Source organism: Chelonoidis abingdonii, chromosome 25 (genome assembly GCF_003597395.2).
Source record: "Chelonoidis abingdonii isolate Lonesome George chromosome 25, CheloAbing_2.0, whole genome shotgun sequence".
NCBI classification, from domain to species: domain Eukaryota; kingdom Metazoa; phylum Chordata; order Testudines; family Testudinidae; genus Chelonoidis; species Chelonoidis abingdonii.
Genome location: NC_133793.1, coordinates 1,229,163 through 1,251,647, shown reverse-complemented (window position 1 = coordinate 1,251,647; position 22,485 = coordinate 1,229,163). Strand labels below are relative to the sequence as shown.

Here is a 22,485-nt window from a genome sequence, read left to right as displayed (position 1 = left end):
GGTTACTCCATTGTTCCTCACCTTTACTACCAGGAATTGCTTAAATTTGTTTCAAAAGCCTGCAAAGAAAGGAGGCAACTTCCTTAAGGTCAGCTCACACAGTCTGAGCTGCCGGGATTCAGGATCCTTTGACATGAGAGTTCGGCTGTGACATTGCCTGAAAGCTTCTATACGGGCAGGAACATTACAAAGAGCTTTAGCTGGGACCTCTGTTGTATTTAAAATACACACCCTCTTGGTGCCACATCTAGAGGGTCTAACGTAGTGACATGCTGAACACTATCTGTACACCCATCCCCAGGACCATACAACTGTCCCTCTGTGGAACAAAACAGATAAATCCAGCCTGATGACACAAGGAGGCAGTACAAAAATAACCAAGAAAGCAAGCCACCCAAGTCCCACGTAACTGTCAGAGAGTCACAAAACGTGCACACATCCTTCCCCAGTTTACAGGCAGTGGTTGTGAGATGTTATCTGAGAAAATCCCCTCACGAGAAGAATGTTCCCATTTGGTTTGAGAATGGAACAAAAACAACATAAAGTTGAATAAAACTAAATCCTGCCAATGAAACCACTGGACTCCCGGACTCCGGAATCCGAACAGATCACAGCACCTCAGCCAAAACAGAATTTTACTCAAGTATGGACAATTAAAAAAGCCCACCATCGAGTAAACCTTTCTGAATAAAAGAGTTAGATCCCCAACGTAACAGGCTCTGCACGGGTCACCACGCCAGTGAGAGAAGTTAAAACATACTATTGCCTCTTTGTTTCATCACCTCTATGAGAGCAGAAGGAAGGATGCCCAGGCAGGGGGTAAATACTGTGCCAACATTACAGGGTATATGAGGAGTTAAGGTCCTATATTTAGTTTCAATTTAGTTTTCTATCCCTAGGGTGCAGTCTAGTAGGCACATCTGAATCACAATGCAAACAGATTTCTAAATGTGCTTTGAACACTTTCCACTGCATTAATTTCCTTTGTAAATCTTTGTCTTTCCTCATCAATAATTCACTTGTAATGCTTATAGATGATAATCAAAGGCCTACAAAACTCTGTACATCTAACTGAATCTAGGCTGCAAAAATCCATTTAATTAACTAAATCTGTGATTTAGGGTCTGATCCCTGACTGAAGACAAAGCGTGTGTTTGATGTAAAAAACAGGCCCAGTCCTGCATTAGTTGCACAACAAAACAAGGTGCAGATACAGCCTCCCTTGTCTGGATTTCAAGATAGTTTCAGAGATCCCATTGGTTCATTGATTCCGTTCTGATACCCAATTCCACCCTTTGGCCAGAATATCCTGTCCTGGGATCTAATCTGGCAACGCCACCACTGAAATTACCTCAAACTGACACCCCGACTGTGGCTAATCAAACCAAGCCCCAAGCAGTGTACAACGTTCTCACCCCAGGCAGCGCACATGGCCCAACCCTTTCTGGTGCGACAGCACCGCACGTCTCACACCCAGCGACAAGCTTTGGGATGCACCTTCTGGCTCTGACATAGTGTGATACTGATCCGTGATGTGAAACATTAATACTGTGCTACAGCTGAACACAGTGATTCTGACCAGCCATTTCTAGTCCTGCTCCAGAGAACAGGAACTGGGACAGTCTCTGGCGGAGAAATGGAGGCTACTCACCTATAACAAGAGTTGTTCTTTCGGAGGCTGTGGGCACATCCCAGGAGCGGGAATGGACAGAGTCCAGTCGAAGAAGAACAGATACATGCCATATTCTTCTCAATAACTCCAGACTGACTCCCTAATTTTATCTGTCCCATTTCTGACAGAATTTGTGGACTTTTTCCTGCCACTTTGATTTGAATTAGTTATTTTTCACACACTTTTTGTGACTTAATGAGGTAACTCTTGGAATGGAATGGCTCACGCTGGGGAGAAGTGGGAATTCGGAATCTCCTCTGGAAGGACAGGAATGGATGGGCCGGGCCAAGTCACCTTTCAAAGCTGGGCCATTAGAGCGCGTTGTGCTCTGGGCTCTATAAAACAGAAGGTACTCGTGGGGTCAGTAAAACACATCAGCTTGTATAAAAAATACCTATGGATTTATCAGTAGAACGCTAGATACTAAAAACACTGTCAAATCCAGTTTAAAACCAGTACACAAGCATCCAGTCCACCCTGTTAACCTAGGTACCATGTGAAACGGCATCATTGGAGCTTGACTCTCATCCTACAAAACATTGCTGGGGAAAAACACAACCAACCAAGCACACTGCACTAAAGTTGCTGTTGGGAGAACCCCAGGACAGGAAACGCCAGCTCCTGGACTCCCTCACTACTCTGGAATGACTGGTTTGCAGCAGACCTATACTTCCTACCTCCCACTCACACAGCTGCTTCTGGTAAAGTCTCAGAGATTTGATCCAGTTTAGGGCCAGCTCCCAGCCCTGCTGCACCACTGTCCCCAGGGAGTTTTAAGTCAGTGATCTGAAAGTGTCCGTCCCTGCTGGGCTCACACCTGCACGCCTCGACCATGCATCTGTATCACCTGGGCTCGCAGGGTCTGGATCCCACTCAGGATGATTTTCTGATGTTCCACTGAGGTGATTCCCAGACTCAGGACATCTCTGGAAAACAAGCCCCACAGCAGAGGTGAGTTCACGGCATCAGGCCCCCAAGGCCACCAGCAAATGGTGGAAATGGAGATTTTTAGACTAAAATGCAACTGTGGCTCAAGGGTACAGCTCGTGTGGACACGAAGCCTCATGCAATTCTCTTTGGAGCAGCCCACACATGGAGTCCCAGCCAAAGGAGACAGCAACTCAGAGACAGGGACTGTTCAGTGCCCATGGCTGACCGCAGCATGCTGGGCACTTCACAGGCAACAGATACTCTCTGCCCTGCAGATTTTGGATGGGGTCCCGCACTGTAATCTCCACTGGATGCAACAGAAAGGCTGGACCAGTGACAGGAGTGACGAGGAGAGAAGCCAAACCCAAAGAAAGGAGGCTGGAGGAGAAGGGTCACAGGGAGATCAGGAGCTCACCTGGGGCTGTGCTACCTGCATTATCTGGGAATAGGACTATTTATCTGAAGCTTTATGAACTCCAGGTATGATCTGAGCTGTGCTGGGAGAGGTAGCCGGCCAGCCACTCACCCAGAAATACTATAATTGGCCTCCGGTTTTCCAGCTTTAAAATCTAAACAGGTCAAACAAAGGACAGGGAGAGACACAAACACATGCAGCTCCAACCTCTCCTGGAGTGTATTCTCCCGGGGGTCAGATGCTCCATGCATATCTCTTGCTCACATGTAATAGCAGCTGCCTGGTATTTCAGAGCAGGCTATTTTAAGCTGCAGCTATTCTCTTAGTTTATTCCTAGAACACTCTGCACTTACTGGACCATCATCCTTGCCACAGATTCCAGGTAGCAGTACCCCGCAGCGGTGAAGTTATCTTTGTATCTGCCCATCTCTATGGCTTCCAACCACTCACCCACAGAGCTGAAAGATGGGAAGGCTGAGAAAGTGCATTCAGTCAGGGGGATGGATGGATTGTGAGGCCTGCCAACTCAAACAGCAAACGAGCAGTTAGATCACACCAAAGCAAGGTTAAGCTCCCATCCATAGGACGGAATCTGGCAGCTACCTCTCTAGCAGGCATGAAAGTGGACTGGGCCCATGCAAGTTTTCAGGGAACAACTGAGGCAAGGCACATGGAAATTTAACCTGAGCACAGGCCATGTAAGGAAGGGGAGAACTGAGGGATGGTGGCTATTTGGCTCCTTAATCCTACCCACTCTGTGAGGATCTGGGATCACAGAATGTTCTACGGTTCCATCAGGAGCTGTCTGACTGTGATCCTGGGTTACTGGGCACTTCACCTTCTTCCCAAGTGATCCAACAGCAGAGAAGGCTCAGTCTGCCTGGAGCAGGTCTCGCCCCTCCACCAAGAACTGGAGCAGAACAGGTCACTCCAAAGTCCCCGATGGCCTGCAGCTCCGTCAGCGTAGCCACGCAGCACCACCACCAATGGCTTATGAAGTACTTCAGTCACATAGCACGGCATGACACAGACAGACCCCAACGTGCAGTGTCTCACTGACAAGCTGGAAGAGGAGCTGCTCTTAAACCTCTGTTTCCTCATCTGAAGGGTTCTGCTTTTAGTCAACTTCAGTTGCAGAATCCTCCTCCAGCCAGAGCTCCCAGACCCACATGCGGGGGCTGAGGAGAGAGTGTGTCTGACCCATCAGTGCTGTATTAGCTGGAGGCAGAGAGGTGGGGAGAGGTTTGGTTCTGCAGCAGAGGCAGCTTGGGAGAAAACATCAAACAATGAGGGCGTGGCCAGAGGATCCTCACAAGAGTGCATTTACTGGATCCCACTTCCTGCGATACCTCTCTCTGCGCTGGCATGCAGGGTACCGCACAGATCGATGGAGGGTGGGGGGGACAGACACCTTGGGGGCCCCCTGGGAATCCTGCCACCCACCCTGTGCAGCGAGGTTGTACTAGTTCTGTGCATCCAGGGCCCTGTGTTCCCAGAGGAGCAGGAGGGTAGAACTGGGGCCATGTCGCTCTCCAAGGGTCTGGCTGCACGGCAGTTAAAAACCCTCAGCTGGCTGGTGCCAGCTGGCTCGGGCTAAGTGGCTGTTAATTGCGCTGTAGAAGTTCAGGCTGCAGCCCAGGCTCCAGGACCCTGCGAGGTGGGAGCATCCCAGAGCCCAGGCTGCAGCCCGAGCCACCAAATGTCTACACCACAATTAAATAGCCCGTTAGCCCAAGCCCGCTGGCACAGGTCAGTCATGGGGGTCCAATTGCAATGTAGACATACCCCTTGGGGACCACGCTGGACCCAAGGCTTGGCAGGTTCATATTACTGGTGTTAGCCCGGTGAGATCCACACAGTGGTCTGTGAACTCAGCTTCAACTGACCAGGAATACCTCAATCCAGCCAGATCCCATGAGGCAGACTGCACTCAGAGGGCCCAATCCTTCAACTGACCAGGAATACCTCAATCCAGCCAGATCCCATGAGGCAGACTGCACTCAGAGGGCCCAATCCTGATCTCAGGTACAGCCGCGCACGTCTGGGAATTATTGCAATGACTTAGTAGGAGTGCCTCTGGATTTGCTTCAGCGTAAGTGAGTTCAGCATCTGGTGTCACCCAGGAGTGAGTGGTCTGGTGTGGCCTATGGGATACATACGAAGGCAAACGTTCTAGAATTAAAGAGAAAGATCAGTGACACAGGCAGATTTTCACCTGGTGCAAGTGGAGGTGGTACATTTCAGTGGCTCTGGGTTTTGAAGCATCTTGCTTAGGATATTGTGGATGTGTGAGAACTTGGGCCTCTCATTTCGCTCCTTCTGCCAACAATCCAGCATGAGCTGGTGAAGCGGGGGCTGGCAATTCATCGGGGGAGGCAGCCGGAACCCATCCTCGATGGCCTTTATCACCTGAAATCCCACATGGGGCAGGAAGAGAAGAGCTACAAAGGAGTCACTGAAAAGCAGCAGAGCAGTCCCTGTCTGTCAGCACTACTGGAGTACGACATTCCCTTTGCTTTGAGAGAGCCGAGCCAAATCATTCAGAGGAAAACATTTTTCACCACAAATTTGGGTCAACGGAAACATTTAATGAATTCGTGTTGAAATTGCCAAATTGTTTGGTTTTGATTGGGAAAAACACTCTGAAAAAAAATCAAAAGGTTTTATTTTGAAAATTTTAAAACAAAATCTATCGATTCAAAATTATTTATTTTGTTTCAAAATTTCTTTCCATGTCATTAAAAATTTTTAAAGGGTAATCAGAGTCAAAAAGTCAATGAAAAGTTTTGTTTCAGGCTGAAGAGAAACGTCTTGTTTAACCCGAAACAATTGTTTTTAAACTTTTTGGGTTATTTGCATGGCTCTGCTCTTATAGGTCAAAAATTAGACAAATGTCCCCCTGCACTACATTAACCCAAGATGCAAATACGGAGCCACTCAAGCGACATGCATGGCTTGCAATTCCCGAATACCCGTCATTGAAACATGGGCATGTATCAAGTGCTGCTGTCTCCGTAGGGTCAGAGTACGGTGGCTGCAAAGCAACTCACATCCTGGTTGGACATGTCCCAGTAGGGTCTCTCCCCGTAAGACATCACCTCCCACATCACGATGCCAAAGCTCCACACGTCACTGGCAGAACTGAAGCGATGGTACTGGATGGCTTCGGGGGCTGACCACAGGACCAGGCTCTTCCCACTCTGGCCAGGCAGAAGAAAGGAAGACATGAGGTTCTCCGCAGCAGAAGGATGAGGGACACGTTCACACAGGCTCACTAATGCCTCCGATCAGCACGCGTCCCACCTGTGTTGCGAAGCAGTTAGTGACGCAGGCCTTGGCACCATGGGCAGTTCTAATGGGAGGGGAAAACTCTGCACTGAATTCTTTAACACTGGAACAAGCACCAGTGCTAGTCTGCAGGGCAGGGCAAGTCCTGAAACATTAACATGGGAGGTACAGTCCCCCGAAGGAGCTGATGGCATTTTATCCATTAATATTGAATGAAAACACTGTCAGAACCCGACAAACACACTGCCACTCCCTCCCACCTCACCTCTCTTGTAACTAGCAAATGCCTCTGCAGCATCTGCAGAACTCTTCCGGCTGCACGTGGGACAGCAGGCGTTGGGATCCTCTGGGTGAATACTAATTAACTGCTAGGGACAGAGACGGACTCCAGCAATCACACACCCTGCTTGTTACAAAGAGGGGACCCTGGCACTTCCGCAGGTCTCTCCAGCCTTTCCTCATCCGGGGCATATCTGGCCCCTGTCTCTCGTTAGCGCCAACAAGGTTTCCATCCATAACATCTGGGACTCAGAGTCTCAGCTATAGCTCCAAGCGACATGCTTTCCCCTCCAATTCCACAGAGACTCCAAGTCAGGCTCTCCCCTGGCCTGCCACTCGATCGAGCTGGAGGGACGCATTGAACACTCCACCAGCATCAGACACTCAGACTGCGAGGCTCCCCGCACAGGCCATCGGGGCAGGAGAGTCACACCCTCCATCCAAGGGCTGGCTGAAGCCAGTGTGTCAGCAGCCACTAGTGCTTTGTGTGACCAGAATACTGCCTGGGACAGTACGTGTTCTTTGGAGTGAAGAATCCATCATCATTTTTAAATACTAATGGTTAATGGGATGATATAATGGGGTTGGCTCACGTATGCTGGCTATGGGACAGCAAACGAAACCATTTCTATTGCTTTTCAGTTAAAAATACTGTACATTGATTTCTTCACTGGCAAGTGAAAGGCTCTAAATTGGACTGTGAGTGAATTAGTGAGAGCAGAGCTATACTGCCAGGCTGAAGATGTGCTCGTGGGGAAGTGTGCGTCATTCCCCAAAACCTGTAATGTGACTCCCTAACAGAGTCTGCAGGACAGTTTCCCCCTCCAAGTGCCACGTTTGGGGTGCGGGCAGGGCCAGCTCTAGGTTTTTTGCCTCCCCAAGCAAAAAAAACCCAACAAACCTCCGAGAGCTCAGCTGCCGCAATGCTGCCCCTACAGTTGTGCCACCCCAAGCACGTGCTTTGTTTGCTGGTGCCTAGAGCCGGCCCTGGGTGCGGATGTGTTTCTGGGGGAATGTAATGGGATCTCAAGCCCCATCTCTGTATGGCTCTGAGTGTGTGTGTTCAGGAAGCCTATTGGCTGGGAATGCTGAATAGGCACGTGTGTGAATCAGACAGGTCTTAAATTCCTAACTGAAAACCATGAATTTCATTACAAGTGATAAAACACACATATAACTAACCACCAGGCTGTGCGAGCTGCTTACAGTTCACACACACACACACACACACACACACACACACACACACACGATGAGAGGGGAAGAATTTACGTTGCACTGATTCAGATTCATAGGTAGTTTATGCAGAAAGCCTTAGCATTTCACTGCCATTTACTTTTATCTCCAGCTGAAAAGAAAATTCTTTTACATGCAAATACTGGATTCACGTATCAGGAAGAGACCAGGCAACCAGAAAACATACTGCTTCTGCAGCAGGTTCGCTGCATCTGGTATTAACTAGAGCTGTGAAACTCAGCTACCTTCAGATTTTGATCCCTACTCAACATTCAGATCAGGCCTGCAAACCTCCTGGGCGATGCTGAGCCTAGTTTTAGGTTATCCTTATTGCGGCTTTGCAGCAAAACCAGGAGAGATCCGGTTTTGCAAAGATTCAGCATGAGAATATGGCCATTCTGCCCAAGGTTTGCTCTTTGCTTTGGGAAACATTGGAACCAGAAGCCAAAGCTAAAGGAAACTTTCTCACAAACCTGTGAAGTGGAACCAGATTGGTTTATGGCTACAGCAGTAACCCCAGCTGCTGGGAGAAGGATCTTAGAGCTCTCTCAGGGGCAAGGCAGTGCAAGAAGACACTCCCTACCATGAGAGAACTGTGCTCCTGTTCTGATGGGTGGCAGCAGAACCTGCACAAGGAGCCTCATGCCCTTGGCTCTGTCGTGGAAGGGGCTTTCGGCTTCTCAGAGGGATCTGGATGTGTTCTTTTCTCTATCAGGTTTTTGAAGGAAATGTGGTTCTGTCACCTGCCAGGTCCACAGAAGGAGGCTTCTCCATTCTTATGTTTCCAGAACCTCCATGATTCGTACTTTGTACGAGGAAATTCTTTCTGAACCTATGTCAGAAAGTTTTGCCTCTCAAACTCTACACTGCACTAACATATCAGTCCATTTCCAAGCACAAGAGATGGTCTAATAACCACGTTACCCTGGCAGCTCATCTTTGTATTCGTCAGTGACTGTCCCTGACATTCCATCTCATGCACCTTCAAACCCAACCCTCCCTGCTCCACTTCCCCCCTCCAATGACCCCCAAAGTTAGCAAGTATCCAGCTCTGTCACAGCACAGCTACCGCACTGACAGTCCCCCACAGCTTACCATGGTGGTGAAGATGGTCTCCATTTTATCTTCCTGGGACTGTCTGAAGCCTGATATTTTGCAAACCAGGTTGCTATTCACGAGGACTTTGTGGGCAGCAAGGCTTTTATGTACGTAACCCATCTCGGTCAGGTACTTCATGCCAGAGGCAATCCCATGTAACATACCCGTCAGCTGGGTGGCTGTGAACTGGCCCTCGTGTTTCTGCAAGGCAGGAGTAGGGAAGGCTGCATTTCAGGGAGGTTCAGCTTGGGCTCATGTCGCACAAACAGCTCGTGCTGTGACTCTTCAGTTAGGAAAATGGCAGCACTGCTAGCCAAGGTCTGAAGGGGTAACCAACACCCAGGTACACTCACCCTGAGAAACGAGTCCAGCACTCCGTTCCCCATGTATTCCATCACAGTCATCATGGTGTTTCCTGGGCGCACAGACAGAGAAGGAGTATTTAGCTAACCTTGGTTTTTATCGAGCACAGTTCTGCACAGATATAAATACGTACACCCAGCAAAGCCTCCAGACCCAAAGATGCCCAGTCCAGACCTCAATGCTTTGTCCCTTGAAAGATCATTTTCTGCTTGCTTTTCACATGAGAGATTTGGGTTTTGTCTGCTCTGCCGGTCGTGGGAATCTGTGCATAACTAGAAAGTTAGTCAGGCAGCCACATTCAAAGGACAGGACCCCTGAGCAAAGGAGGGGAGCTGGGGAAGGGATTTCTACTCACCCTTTAGAACCAGCTTTTTAAAAACCTCAAACTCAAATGCCTGATAAACCGTGGAGAGAAAATCTCTCCTGAAGATTCAGCAACCCCACCTCCTGCTGCCAAAGTGGAGTACTCCCAGAGCTGAGCTGCTGGCTGCTCACCGGGCAGGAAGCTGAAGGTTTTGGTCCTGTGGGAGAGGGGGCTGTACCAAGGGACAGTCTACATCCCTACATTAGGGAGGGGGCTAATCTTCTCAGCTGGAGACTAACTGGAGCAGTCAGAGCAAGAGGGGAGGGTGCTCAGAAGACAAATGCAGAACAAACACAAACTTAGCTTGTTGCAAAAAAATGTGAATCAATGTGACAAAGAAGGTGAAGAGAAGAAAATTTTCAGTGGCTTAAAAACCAATGCTGGGAATCTGGGTAACGAGAACAAGGAGCTGGAAATTCTCTCTGATGAGAAGAAACTTGATAAAATTGATATTCCCGACTGGGCAGACTGTCCATGAGGGGAATGTTAAAATCACTGGTTACACCCTACTCAGGACTCTATATGTCAGACAGGACCAGTTTTAGAGTAAGTGACGACTCAGGGTCTCAGGACCACAAATGCATATGACTCAATGTGTTAAGTAACAAAGTCCAGGGTGGGGTACTGGTGAGTTAGACACCAACTCAAACCAGAGAGCAGGAGGAGTTAGTTACTCCTGAAGCACTTACCAACAATGTGTGGAAAATAAAACTGTGGTGTTATGGGAGACTTCAACTCCCAATCCAGGCGAGAAAGGGTTAAAAGCCCAGTCAGTCATAGTCACCTCACCTGGGTGGTAATTAGGTAGTTACTCCTCAGACAGAGGTCAGAGGGGTGGGACTAAGGACGGATCAGGTGATAACAGTCACCTGGGCCTTCTGCATAATCTGAGCCTGCAGCCAAGGGAGAGAAGCCATGGGGAGCTGCTGGCTCTTGTGATAGGCCAAAGGGCCAGAGATGCTGGAGGCTAGCGGCCTCAGGAGGAGGCAGGCTGGGCAAGACAGGACTTGATACCAGAGCCAGGGAAAGGCAGTGGAACCCCAGGGCCCAGGGGGCAGGTTGATTCTTTGGGATTTGGTCTGCACCTGGGCCTTGTGTTTGGACCAGCCACTTCTCAGCCAGAGGGCTGAGTGGCACAAAGACCGACAGACTGCAGGGGCACCGGAGAGGAAACCCCTGCAGCACGGTACCCTGAGACAAGTGGGCCTGCTGGCCGGGAGTACGCATTGTTACTGGGAATCATATGCTGGAGGTCTCAAGCAGGCAGCAGTAAAACATCACACAGAAGGTATTCACCCAATGCAAGGCACCTCTAATTTGGACCTTACTATGGTGGAAGTTACTGGGAGTTAGTGCTTGCCTAGGGGCCAGTGAAGATGACCCCATTTAATTCAATACAGGCAAACAGAGGACAGTCCCAACTAGGAATACAGAACGTTTGGGAGTTCGTTGAGAAGAGTTTATTACATGGCCTAAAAGCCACAATTCCACAATCAAGAAAGAGGAGAACTCTGGGCAAAAGTCCATCCTGGCTCGGGAGCTGAAGTGAAGGCAGCAATTAGAAATAAATTAGCAATATATATGGAAAGGGAAAAGGGGGAAACAGAAAGCAATCAATATGAATGAGTGTAGGAAATCGATAAGAAAAGCTAAAGACATCAGAGGAGAATCCCTGGCAGGCAAGGCTCAGGACAATCAGGAGGAGTTAGCAATGCTATAGGCCTATTATTAAAAATAGATGATAAAACTGTAAATAATGATTCCTAAAAGGGAGAAGTGTCAAATGAATTTTTCTGTTCTATATTTTGAAAGAAGTAGGATCACATGCTCATATCACATGAGAACAATGAAGTACTTTCCAGTCCATTGGTAGCTAAAGACAGCGTTTTAATACAGCCAAATGCAAAGTTATCCCTCTAGGAACCAGGCATTCATGCATCCCTATGGAATGGGGTTTGGCATCCTGGAAAGCAGCAACTCTGAAGAGGATTTAGGGGTTACAGTGGACAAGCAACTCAACAGGAGTTCCTAGTGCAATGCTGGGGCAAAAAGGGCTAATGGAATCCTTGGCTGAAGAGTGAGAAGGAGCAGGGAGGTGATTTTATCTCTGAATATATCACAGGTGAGACCAGTACTGGAGTCATGTGTCCACTTCTGGTGTCCACATTTTAAAAAGGATGTTGAAAAAGTGGACAGAATGCAAAGAAGAGCCACAGAATTATTTATGGGCTGGAGAAAATGCCTGACAGTTAGAGACTAAAAGAACTGAATCTCCTCAGTTTATCCACACGATGATTGAGAAGAGACTTGATTTCTATTACAAGGACCCTCAGGGGGAGAAAATAACAGGCACTGAAGGAATCTTTCATCTAGTGGAGGAAGGCAGAACGAGACCCAATGGGTGACTAATTCACATTAGAAATCAGGCATGTTTTTAACAGTGATGGTGATTAACCAAAGGAACAAACTACCAAGAGAAGTGGTGGCTTCTCCCTCTCTTATCTTCAGATCAAGACTAGATGCCTTTCTGGAAGTAATCCAGATCAGTACAGGTGCAACTGGGTGAAATTTACTGGCTTGTGATATATAGGATGTCAGACTAGATGACGGAATGGTCCCTTTTGGATATAAACTCTACAAATTTATGAAAGGTCCTGCTTCAGGTCTCTAGATCCTCCAGTGCAGGGACTCTCAATCTTTCCAGATGACTGTACCCTTTGCAGGATCTGATTTGTCTTGCGTACCCCAAGTTTCACCTCACTTCAAAACTACTTACAAAGTCAGACATAGAAATACAAAGTGTCCCAGTACACTATTACTGAAAAATTTCTCTCTCTCTGATTTTATCATATAATTATAAAATAAGTCAACTGGAATATAAATATTGTACTTACTTTTCAGAATAGAGTATATGGAGTAGAATAAACAAATCATTGTCTATATGAAATTTTAGTTTGTACTGACTTCGCTAGTGCTTTTTATGTAGCCTGTTGTAAAACTAGGAAATATCTAGATGAGCTGATGTTCCCCCGGAAGACCTCTGTGTACCCCTGTGTGGTAATTCAGCCTCCCAGTCCCAGACCTGAACTTTAGCGTCCACAGTCTGGTCCTGTCCCAAACCTGGACTTTTGCGTCCAAAAGTCTGGGGGCTTACCTGAAACTCCCCCAAGCTCACTACCAGCTTGGGTATTTGGGCTGCCACCAGGTCAGGTAGGTAATTTACTTTAGGGGGCCTGACCTCCCCCTTTCCTCTCTCTGGTGTCCCCAACCCTCCCTGGGTGGGACCTCCAGATTCCAAATCCCTTGGATGCTAAAAGCAGGGGAAAAAATCCCTTCTCCCCTCCTTCCCCGCCTTGCACAGAAACCGGTTTCTCTACTTCCCAAGCGATAAGCGTTCTCTACCCTCAGGACAATTGAGATGCAAAATGCCACCAGCTTGGCTTTGCCTTCCCCCGTGTCTGCTCTCGTAGCAGTAACAGGAAAAAAACTTCAACCACAAGAGAACAGAGATGATTCTTTGTCTCTTGCCCCGTAGCCTGCTCCTTCCCTGAAAGCAATAGGAAAATAGCTCACAGCCTGGCTTTTCCCTTCCCTTTGCCTCCCTAGGAAAAGAAACTTCCACACGTTTTAAAAGAAAAAGTTTATATAAAAATAGAAAGAAAATATAAAACAATAATCTTGCATTAAGAAACTCAATACAGGCTCTTGCTTATAAGAAGATATGAAAAAACAGTCTGATTTAAAGATAGCCCAATTAAACCAGTCCAACAAATCAACATACAGGTAAATACACCACAAAGATCATCATAGCCGAATTACTTTGCGTTCCCTGGGTACTTACAGATGTTTAGAAGAAACTTTAAGATAAGATGGAGTTAGGAGGAAACCTTGTTTACTCACAGCTGAGCAAACAACAAAGACCCCTGGTATACAAATTCCCGCCCCTGACTTTAAACAATCCAGTTCTCTGATTGGTCCTCTGGTCAGGTGTTTGGTTACCCTTTCCAGGTAAAAGAAACTTAACCCTTACCTTACCTATCCATTTATGACACCCTGGTTGAGAACCACTGCTGCAGTGGGACCTCCAAAAAACAAGACAGACATGACTTCATACTCCTGATATTTCTCCGGTAAAAAGACAGAAAAAGAAACCTTAAAATAAATAAATAGCAATAATCCTGGCCTCCTTCCAGTATCATCGGCAGCTGAAAAAAGCACAAACACATTTCTTTTCCCCCTTTCAACAAGCTCCCAGCCATCCTTCAGATTTTACATCCACAGACTTCAACTTTCTGCTATGAGAACAATGAATTAGGGCTTTCAAAAGCATGGCTTACTATACAATTCCTATGGTGAAATGCTTCATGAATATCAAGTAGCTGTGGGAATGATGGGAACACACAGCTCATGTGGGTTTTTGAGGTGATCAGATCCTGAGATGTCTCCAGAGTCACAACTAGATGATTCATTTATTTTGAAACAAGATCACATCTGCCAAACAGAAAAGGAGGGAACTACACAGAAAAAGGGCCGTTAATAGTGAGGAGGGTGCAATTGCTCAGGGCGAGAGACATGCTGAGGGGTGGTGATCAGTGCATGTGACCCTTCTGTTATCTTCAGCGAGGAGGCCTTGCACATCTGGTAGCCGGGAAGGACTTTACCGCCCACTGCTCAGCTTTTATCTTATGCTAGCGGAGGAGCTTTTCTTTGGGCTTGAGGGGAATGCCAAGCAAAGCTGGGGCGTTGCTAGACTGAGGCCTGGCTGATCTGCTGTGCCCGCTCATGGATGGCTTCCTTTCCCAGAGATGGTTGCTCTCACACAGGAATTATTATCATTTGTATTGTGGTAGCACCTATGAGCACAGTTCATGGACCAGGATCCAATTGTGCTAGGGCCTGTACAAACTGAACAAAAAGACAACCCACCCCCGCCAAAGAGTTTATAATCCAAGAGTAAGACAAGAGGCAACAGACGGATGCAGACAGACGGGAACAATGAGGCAGTAGGGGCCAGGGCATCTGCATGCCAGCTGCCTTAGGGTGACCAGACAGCAAATGTGAAAAATCGGGACAAGGGTGGGGGTAATAAGAATTCTCTATCACAAACATATAATGAAAGCAACTAATTAGTGTTTCTGATTACCTAACTATCAGTGGTGGAGCTGTTCATCTAAATGGCATAATTCACACACCCACAAAACCAGCACACACTTAGTATTTTGACGAAGACATTAGTAAAAGGTAGGAAATGGAATGGATATAATTAGGGGTACTTAAGCACTTGACCATCAGAGGATAGATTTCTGTGCATCTGTACTGCACACAGCGGCTTAAACTCTAAGGGCCTGATTCTCTCATATCTTCGACCCCAATCCTGCAGTTTGCTTTGCCTGCATGGACGCAAGCGCAAGACTGGCATCTCAGAGGGAGACATGGATCTCACCCCAAGGAATGCAGTCAGCATAAGGGGCCCTGGCTCTTGATTTGGGGAGGAATATTAAATACTATTGCTAGGAACACTTTCAGTAGAAAAGTATGTGAGTGAGGGTAGCTGGATCGGGCCCTATGTTAAAACAGAAGCTGATCCCCTGTGTTATAAATAGCATGGTTAACAACATGCGTGTTCATGTTTCTCCATATTTAACTACACCTTCCTCAGATTGACAGAGAACACCCACTCCCCCCAGCAACAGACAGCAACCACACGCTCATCTGTTTGCTGACAAAACTCTCATTTTAATTTGCTTTTATGAAAAGAGTTGGGTTTTGCTGATAACCCAGTTTGACTCCCTGGCTTTATTAATCTAGCTGAAAAAATTTGATTAAACAGCATCAGAACCATAAAATAATAAAAACCAACACAAGCAAACATTTGGCTTCCAGAGGGCGACTGTCCAGCACCAGATAATCACATTGCTAAACAACTGCTCGAGCATATTACCAGATTAGTTCAAAGGCGAGACTCCTGCAAACTCCATGGTGGGTAATTAAGAAAAAATCAGCATTGCTTTCTATTGCTTTTAAATTACCAAGTAAATGAGGCCACATTGTTGCCACAAAAATCAGATCAGGGAGCGTATCGCTTCATTTTGCTGGGCACTAATAACTGTGTAATAATGCTGGAATCACTTTGTATCTATCGGTCAGAGTAAGTGCCATGCAGTTGCAGACTGGCTGTCTGTGCACATCCCCCTTACGCTGCCCAACTTGCATCGTTATCAGCCCATAAACACTCTGAGTTACACAAGACTTGGAATTGTGTCGTAACCTGAAGCAAACATGTCATTATTGCTGTGTGTGGAGAGGGTGTTTTTACAGCCGTCTCGTATGTGTGTTAAACATAAAGTCTCATCATGTAACGCACATCTCTCTGGTCCAGAACATCTCCACGTAGTGATTCCACAGCCGGCGAGCTGGAGCCTGGGCACTTGGTCTCCATTGTAGCTCTGACAGACTCCTGGTCTGTGGCACTATTTTGTCCTCAACATTTCCTATTGTTATTACCATTAGCTGTAGCCAAAACACCGGCAGCCACCGGCATTCTCACCACCACGTCATGCAGGCCTACTCTGAGCAGGGGATACAAGTCAGCAGCCAAGCACTCCCAGCATTGCTACCACAGTGGTGATCAGCTGGTGAGAGTGTGTTTGGAAACAGCTGGCAGAAAAGTCTAGTGTAGGCACAGTCTGTGTTGTCTAGTCCTCGCCCCTCCCCATGCCTCAGTTTCCCTATGACAATATACACCTGCCTTTATGGAGGGCTTCAGGTGCCCTGGATGAAGGGGTCTGTGTGACCATTCACTGTATGTTCTTGCCTTCACTCTGAGAATCGCACACTGTTAAAACTGCAAGGATAGTGAGTGAAGCCACTACAACGAAGCATAAAGCTGCCAGTATTCTGGGGTTCAGCCCTCTCTCTGAGAGAGGGGACAGGAATAAAAACTTTTCAAGCTGAAAGTGAGGGGGTGGATGCATGGTGAGTGATCCTAGTGCATTAGGCTTTCCGTGCATGAGGACTGGATTCAGATCTAGCTCTAGGATCTAGTCATAATGGGTTTGGCGAGTGCCGTCCTAGATTAATTGGCCCTGTCATTAAAAAACCCCCAAACCACGCACAATTTGGAACAGAAAGGAAGTCACGTGGGATTGTGCCAGAGACCTAGGACCAAATAAGAAGATGGTGGTGCCGTTTGGGGTTGAAGTGGGTGGCAGAGCTACTGTTCAGAAGGGGAAGGTTCACACAAATGCCTTGCTTGAACCCAGATTAGCTCAAACCAATGCTGTGGGTGCAGTGCATGCCAGGAGCACTAGGTATACCACACAGCTGGGTCTGTTTGGAATGCAATGAGTTTGCATCCCATGACATGCAGAGTTAATGAGCCCCACCTCTGGTGATGACGCCCTCCAGGCGGATGATGTTGGAGTGATCGAACTGGCCCATGGTGCTAGCCTCTGCCAGGAAGGTGCGTTTCTGCTTGTCTGAGCAGCCAGCTCGAAGGGTCTGGATGGCAACCGGGAGCTCTCTCTTGCTGGGAAGTTTCAAGCATCCCCGGCAGACTTCTCCAAACTCTCCTGTGCCATAGGAGAGATGGGAATTAGAGTGTTTCCAGCTAAAGGAGCGCAGCCATTTAGCGTACCTGTGGTTAGACATTTGAGAGAGTTAACATCCCAAGAGAACGCCACACGGGACTATTTTCATACTGTCATTCTAGGAGCTGTGCTAGCTGCTCTCTCGGTCACTCACAGGCCCTGAAAATGGGAACTATTGCTACATTGATTTTATTTATGGCTTTCTCAGATCTTCAAATCTCACTGCGCAGAACAGCGCTGCACAGATCTGCTGCTGCGCAATGGGACAAGGAGCAGTGCTGCTCTTGTAGAAAATCAGCTCCCCTTCTAGTAGCGTTTCCTCATGCCCCACATCCCCGAGCAGGACCTCTGCCTCTGGACCTGCAAACACTGTGATCTGGGAGCACAGAAGCGGGTCCTGGGGTGCGGGAAGCCGGTGTCTGAGTACCTGGCTAATCAGGCAGATGGGCTCTGCTCTGACATAGCAGGGAACTGTACGGCCAGAAATGCTCAGGGGAAATATCCACCCACAACACAGGAAGGTGGATTAAGGTGCCTTTAAAAATTCTCACCCTAGCCTCAGTTTACCATCTTCTCCCACTTCTGGGGGGCATCGTGACTAGCTGTGAACACACAGACTTTGAAACACTTCAGTGCCAGCTAGCAGGTGCAGTAACACATGATGCAATTTGCTCCCTTTGGCTGCTTAGGCCATTCCCCTGATGCACCAACCAAGTGCACACTGCACTTTTGAAGTGCTTCCCATGAATGGAAGATTATCTCCCAGAGATCGAGACAGTCCTCACTGGGCTCTGACTCTCTCCACTCCCAAACCTCCTGCCCACAGGAAGTGTAGTCAGGGCCACGCATTGTTCATCAGCACTTGAGACAGAACTTTCTGCTCCTCTCAGTCACAAATGCGGCAGCACAAAGTGATAAATTTTAATGAGAAAAGACCAACTTTGGTTTTACAGGGAAAGCCAATGGATATGAAGAGCTTTATTGATCTGAGAGACAGGTATCCAGTAGGTAACACGGGAGACTAATACGGAACATTCTACATTCCTCCTATTGAAAAAACCTACCCTCCTTGGATTACCTTTTCATTAATGATCTATTGCTAAAAGTTCAGAATCACTGGGCCAGTTTCTCTGCTCAGATGGCTGCGAAGACTCCTGTGCTCTCCACTGTGTATTTCCATGTTAATATTTAAGCTGCTACTTAAGCTACTCCCCTGCAACTGTCGTGTTTTTGGTTTTTTTGTTTTTGGATTTTTGTTTTTGGTTTTTTTGTTACAGAGCTTCTCTTTGGGAAGATGACACCCAGCATACCAGCATACCAGGGCCTCCACAGATCTCGCTTGCATTAGCAATTAAAGCTGCAGGGATTTTAATTTGCTTTGACGTTTTAGGCTGTAAAGTCGATGAAAATCAATAAAACATTGAGTTAGCATATTCATAAATAGTTTTTATGCTGCTGTCAACCTGCTAAGAAGCAGATAATTGTTGACGTTCTCTATGAGATGCTAGTCACATCACTGTACACTCTGCCTGAGGAAAATAAACGGGGACACTAAATCAAGCTCACGTACAAAATACTAACGAACCGCACTCTGTTTCTCCCTGCTACGAGCACACAGAACTGACCAGGACACAGTGAGACTGAAAATCCCTAATGAAGCCGGTAGCAGGAAATATGGAAATGGCTTTAAAAACCCTGATGAGGCTCCCAGAATCCTATAAAGAGCCAAGCAGGTAACAATGGGCTGCTGAGATTCATTCCTACCCTGGTACCTGCTGCGGTCCCCTCAGTGCACATAGCAGCAATTCACAGGCACCCCAGCCCTTGTCCTCTTGGTTCAAGGGAGCAGGTGAAAATCACAATCCTTTTAGTCATTCCCAGGGATCTTGTGCGTCTGCCTTGGCTGTGCCTCCTTCCTTTACAATCACTGACGGGTTTGACTGCTGCTGCAGGCTGGGACTCAGTTCTCCTCCGAGGGCGCCACTCTCCACCTTCCTCCCAGGCCTGTCTCAGGTGAGATCCTCCTCTCCGGCAGGAGGAGTGGAGTTGAACAATCCAGAGCCCAAGTGGGATGCACTGTGAGTTCTTGCATTTCTCCTCATTCCCCAGAACTCAGCGAGTAGTCACGCAAGACAAGGCAGCGAGGGCTATGGGGCAAGTGAGGTGTTTACACTTGCTGCTCTTCCTACAGCTGGCGAGGTCCTGTCATGACCACCATCCAAGTGTGTGGCACAGTTCAACTCTCTCCACCCTAGTCAGTACCAGGTATCTGTTTCCTAGCACATGGCAGCTCCCACAGAAACCTCACCATGGAAAGAAAACTGAGGGTTGTATTTATACACCGGCAATAATGCAAGGAGACACCATATTACAGAGCCAGGAGATGTGGTCGATCTCAGCTAAGTAGCGCTGTGAACAGGTTGATATGGCTCAGTCTCCTGGGTGGCGGAGGAGCACCTTGGAACACATTTGCAGGGAAAAGGTCTGGGTTAAAAGCTTGTTTAAGCAGGTCCCCATGCCCCAGAGGCTGACACTGCTTATTTCGGACAGGAGCCTATTCACAAATGACTTGTCTAAAACTCACGAACTGCATTAGGTGGAGAAGTAGCACTTCTGGAACCAGCTCCTTACAGCTGCACAGAACAACGACCTGACACAACCCTGAATGCAAAGCATCAGACTTGTGACCCAGAACCCAGATCCACACCTCAGCCAGCCTTTTCTGCACACCCCAGTAACATCCACAGCCTCCTTGAGTCCCTGCAGGCAGCTGAGATACAAGGGTTTGGAGGATCATTTTGTCATCTAGAAAAGGCTCAAGTGACATTTGATCTCTCCATTCAGTGCTTATACAGCCCCATGCCTGTGGTGTCTGAGCACCAGTCTCTTGTCTCTCACAGTCAGCAGTAGGAACTCTAGTCCTGGGGGGGACAGGCAGGGTTTCAGAGTTTTTGTGTCTGTTTCATACTCTCCGCCCTGCTGGCTCCCTAGGAGGGGCCAGAAAGCGACTGACAGCTCAGCCAGTCGGACACACGTCTGCTTTTTAAAACAGAAAACTCTTGGCTGCTGACGCAACGTACTGCTCACAAAATGGATTTACAGTTTTGTTTAAGTTCCCGCTAATGGCAAGAGCTGCACTAGGGCTCCGTGCCCAGCAAACCCCGAGGCCAGACTGGGGATTACACAGAATTGGGCCACACTCCCTCACCTGGGCGTGCAGAAGGGTTTTGGGGTGGAGAGCGATGTCACTCGGAACGCAGGCCCCCCAGCACCTGCCAGAGCACTAGTGAGCTCTCACTGCACTCCCACTGACTCCTAGCTGGGGGCAGGCTGAGGTCCTGAGGACAGGTGCCAGCAGCACTTGCTGGGCTACAGGGCAGAGGCTGGGGAAGAACTGAGCTGGGAGGTAGGCTGTGACCTGCTCCACCTAGAAATCCTGCCTCCGCCTTGGATTGCAGCACGGAGCCCTGGGAACCCTGCTGGGAATTACCCCTTTGGGGTGAAAGAGGAGCTAGAAACCCTCCCTCCCTGTGAGGCTGTAAATCCACACCCAACGCCCGTCGGATGGGCTGAGGACACTGTCTCCTATTCAGATTGATGGCTGTGTCCCTGGGGCACAGGGTCCTCGGCCCAGCAGGAATGCCTCTCTGCAGAGCACACCAGGAACCACGCTGCAGCGTCTCAAACAAGAATACTTGCCTGTTCCAATGATCCGCTCGATTTTGATACTCGAGTTGTCGAGCTCTTTGGCAAAGAGGTGCACGGCCTGTGTGGGGTCTTCACAGGTGTCAGGGTCAATGTACGTCCTCCTGGTTGGTATCTTAACTACAGCAAAGAGGGGGAATAAATAGAGTGTGTGAGAAGAAAACCCTGTGTCACCTCCGTGAAGCTCTGCTCAGCCAGGACCCCACTGAGAAAGGCAGCAGAGTGTGAACTGGCAGGACCTTTGCCCCTCTCTCTACCTGCCAGCACTGTGAAACCCCCTTCCAGGTCCCCCTCTCCCCTCGCCATCTCCAGCCCATCCCACTCCTGCTGCTGCTCTTTGTTCCCCGGGCTTTGAGCGGTGCTTTGGGGCTCATGACACGAATTGGGCCCACACTGAGAGGCCCTGCACAGCTAATCCACGCCCAGAGATTTCCTTCCGGACACCATGTCCCCTTTTAGGATCTGAGAGAGCAGCTCAGAGAAAGCCGGTCACAGTCACCCCAGAGCTGGTGTTCACATCTCAGCTGAACACTAAGTGCTCCACGTAAATATCGAAAAACCCAATATTCTGTAGCACCCAGAGCACCAGGACAGAGGCCTCTGCAGGGGGTGGGAGCAGCAGCAGGAGCCGGACTCAGAACTGGAGCAACAGCATCCATCTGGATTTAATTTAACTCAAAAACATTGCTGTTAAACAGGCAATTAGCTCTTCAGCTTAACAAAGTTCGACAATAACTTCCCTAGGACCCTACAAACCTGTATCCTCTAGCTGTGCCACCTGAGGACTCTTGCGGAGCCACCCTCCTGTCCGCATAGCAAGGTGATGTGGAAAAGAACATGCGGCTCTACAATCTACAGTATGCACCGCTGCTCCCAGCCCTCCCGCACTGGGGAGATCTTTGCAAGGCGCTGCTCTTTAGCTCACAACCCCAAACTACATTTGGCAAAGAGACTGTCCTCTCCTCCCTGTACACTGTTAATGAAGTGAAGTGAGGCAGGCAGCTGTTCCTGTCATCTAGGGAAACAATCACTGAAGCCAGGGACCAGGCTTCCATTCCCCAGGACACACTATCCATTCAGGCTACAGCATATTGCCACAGTATGATTCTGAATCACCAGCAGTATCACTGCTCCGATAGACAGAGCACCTCTCCTCATTGCTTTAGCCCCAGAGCACCTCTCGAGATACAGCCAGCTCCAGCTACAGGTCAGGTTTGCTCTCGGTGGGGGTTGGCTGGTCAGAACTGCCATCAGGACAGGCCTGGGAGCATAGTTGGGAGTGCTCTCTCCGGGTCTGGACACAGAAGGAGCTTTGCTTCCAGCATCAGGACTGATGGAGCAAACGTGCTGCCTCTCCCCTGATCTGCCACGGCAGGAACCTCCTGCCTCTTGGGACTGACACACGGCATTAGCTAAAACCGCTGAGAAACTTGGCCCTGTCAGTTTGCTACCAAGTTCCTACAGGGAGAAAGGGAATCGTCCCCTCTGCTCATTCTCACACAGCCCAGCTCCAACAGGGATGATGCCTCTGAACCCAAGGAGCAGC

General features: G+C 48.4%; 1 protein-coding gene across 1 annotated transcript in view; it reads right to left on the bottom strand.

Annotated features, from left to right (window-relative positions):
* Positions 1–1,114: 1,114 nt before the first annotated feature.
* The window catches only part of EPHA10 (EPH receptor A10), a 100,204-nt gene continuing 78,833 nt past the window's right edge, over positions 1,115–22,485 (bottom strand). Inside the window, exons 10-17 of the mRNA XM_032796273.2 lie at positions 20,934–21,059; positions 17,031–17,216; positions 9,272–9,333; positions 8,916–9,119; positions 6,068–6,217; positions 5,233–5,426; positions 3,371–3,535; positions 1,115–2,598 (exon numbers count right to left, since the gene is read on the bottom strand). Of these exons, the coding sequence (XP_032652164.1) occupies positions 2,484–2,598; positions 3,371–3,535; positions 5,233–5,426; positions 6,068–6,217; positions 8,916–9,119; positions 9,272–9,333; positions 17,031–17,216; positions 20,934–21,059 (1,202 nt within the window). The 3' untranslated portion in view covers positions 1,115–2,483. The remainder of the gene's footprint in view (positions 2,599–3,370; positions 3,536–5,232; positions 5,427–6,067; positions 6,218–8,915; positions 9,120–9,271; positions 9,334–17,030; positions 17,217–20,933; positions 21,060–22,485) is intronic.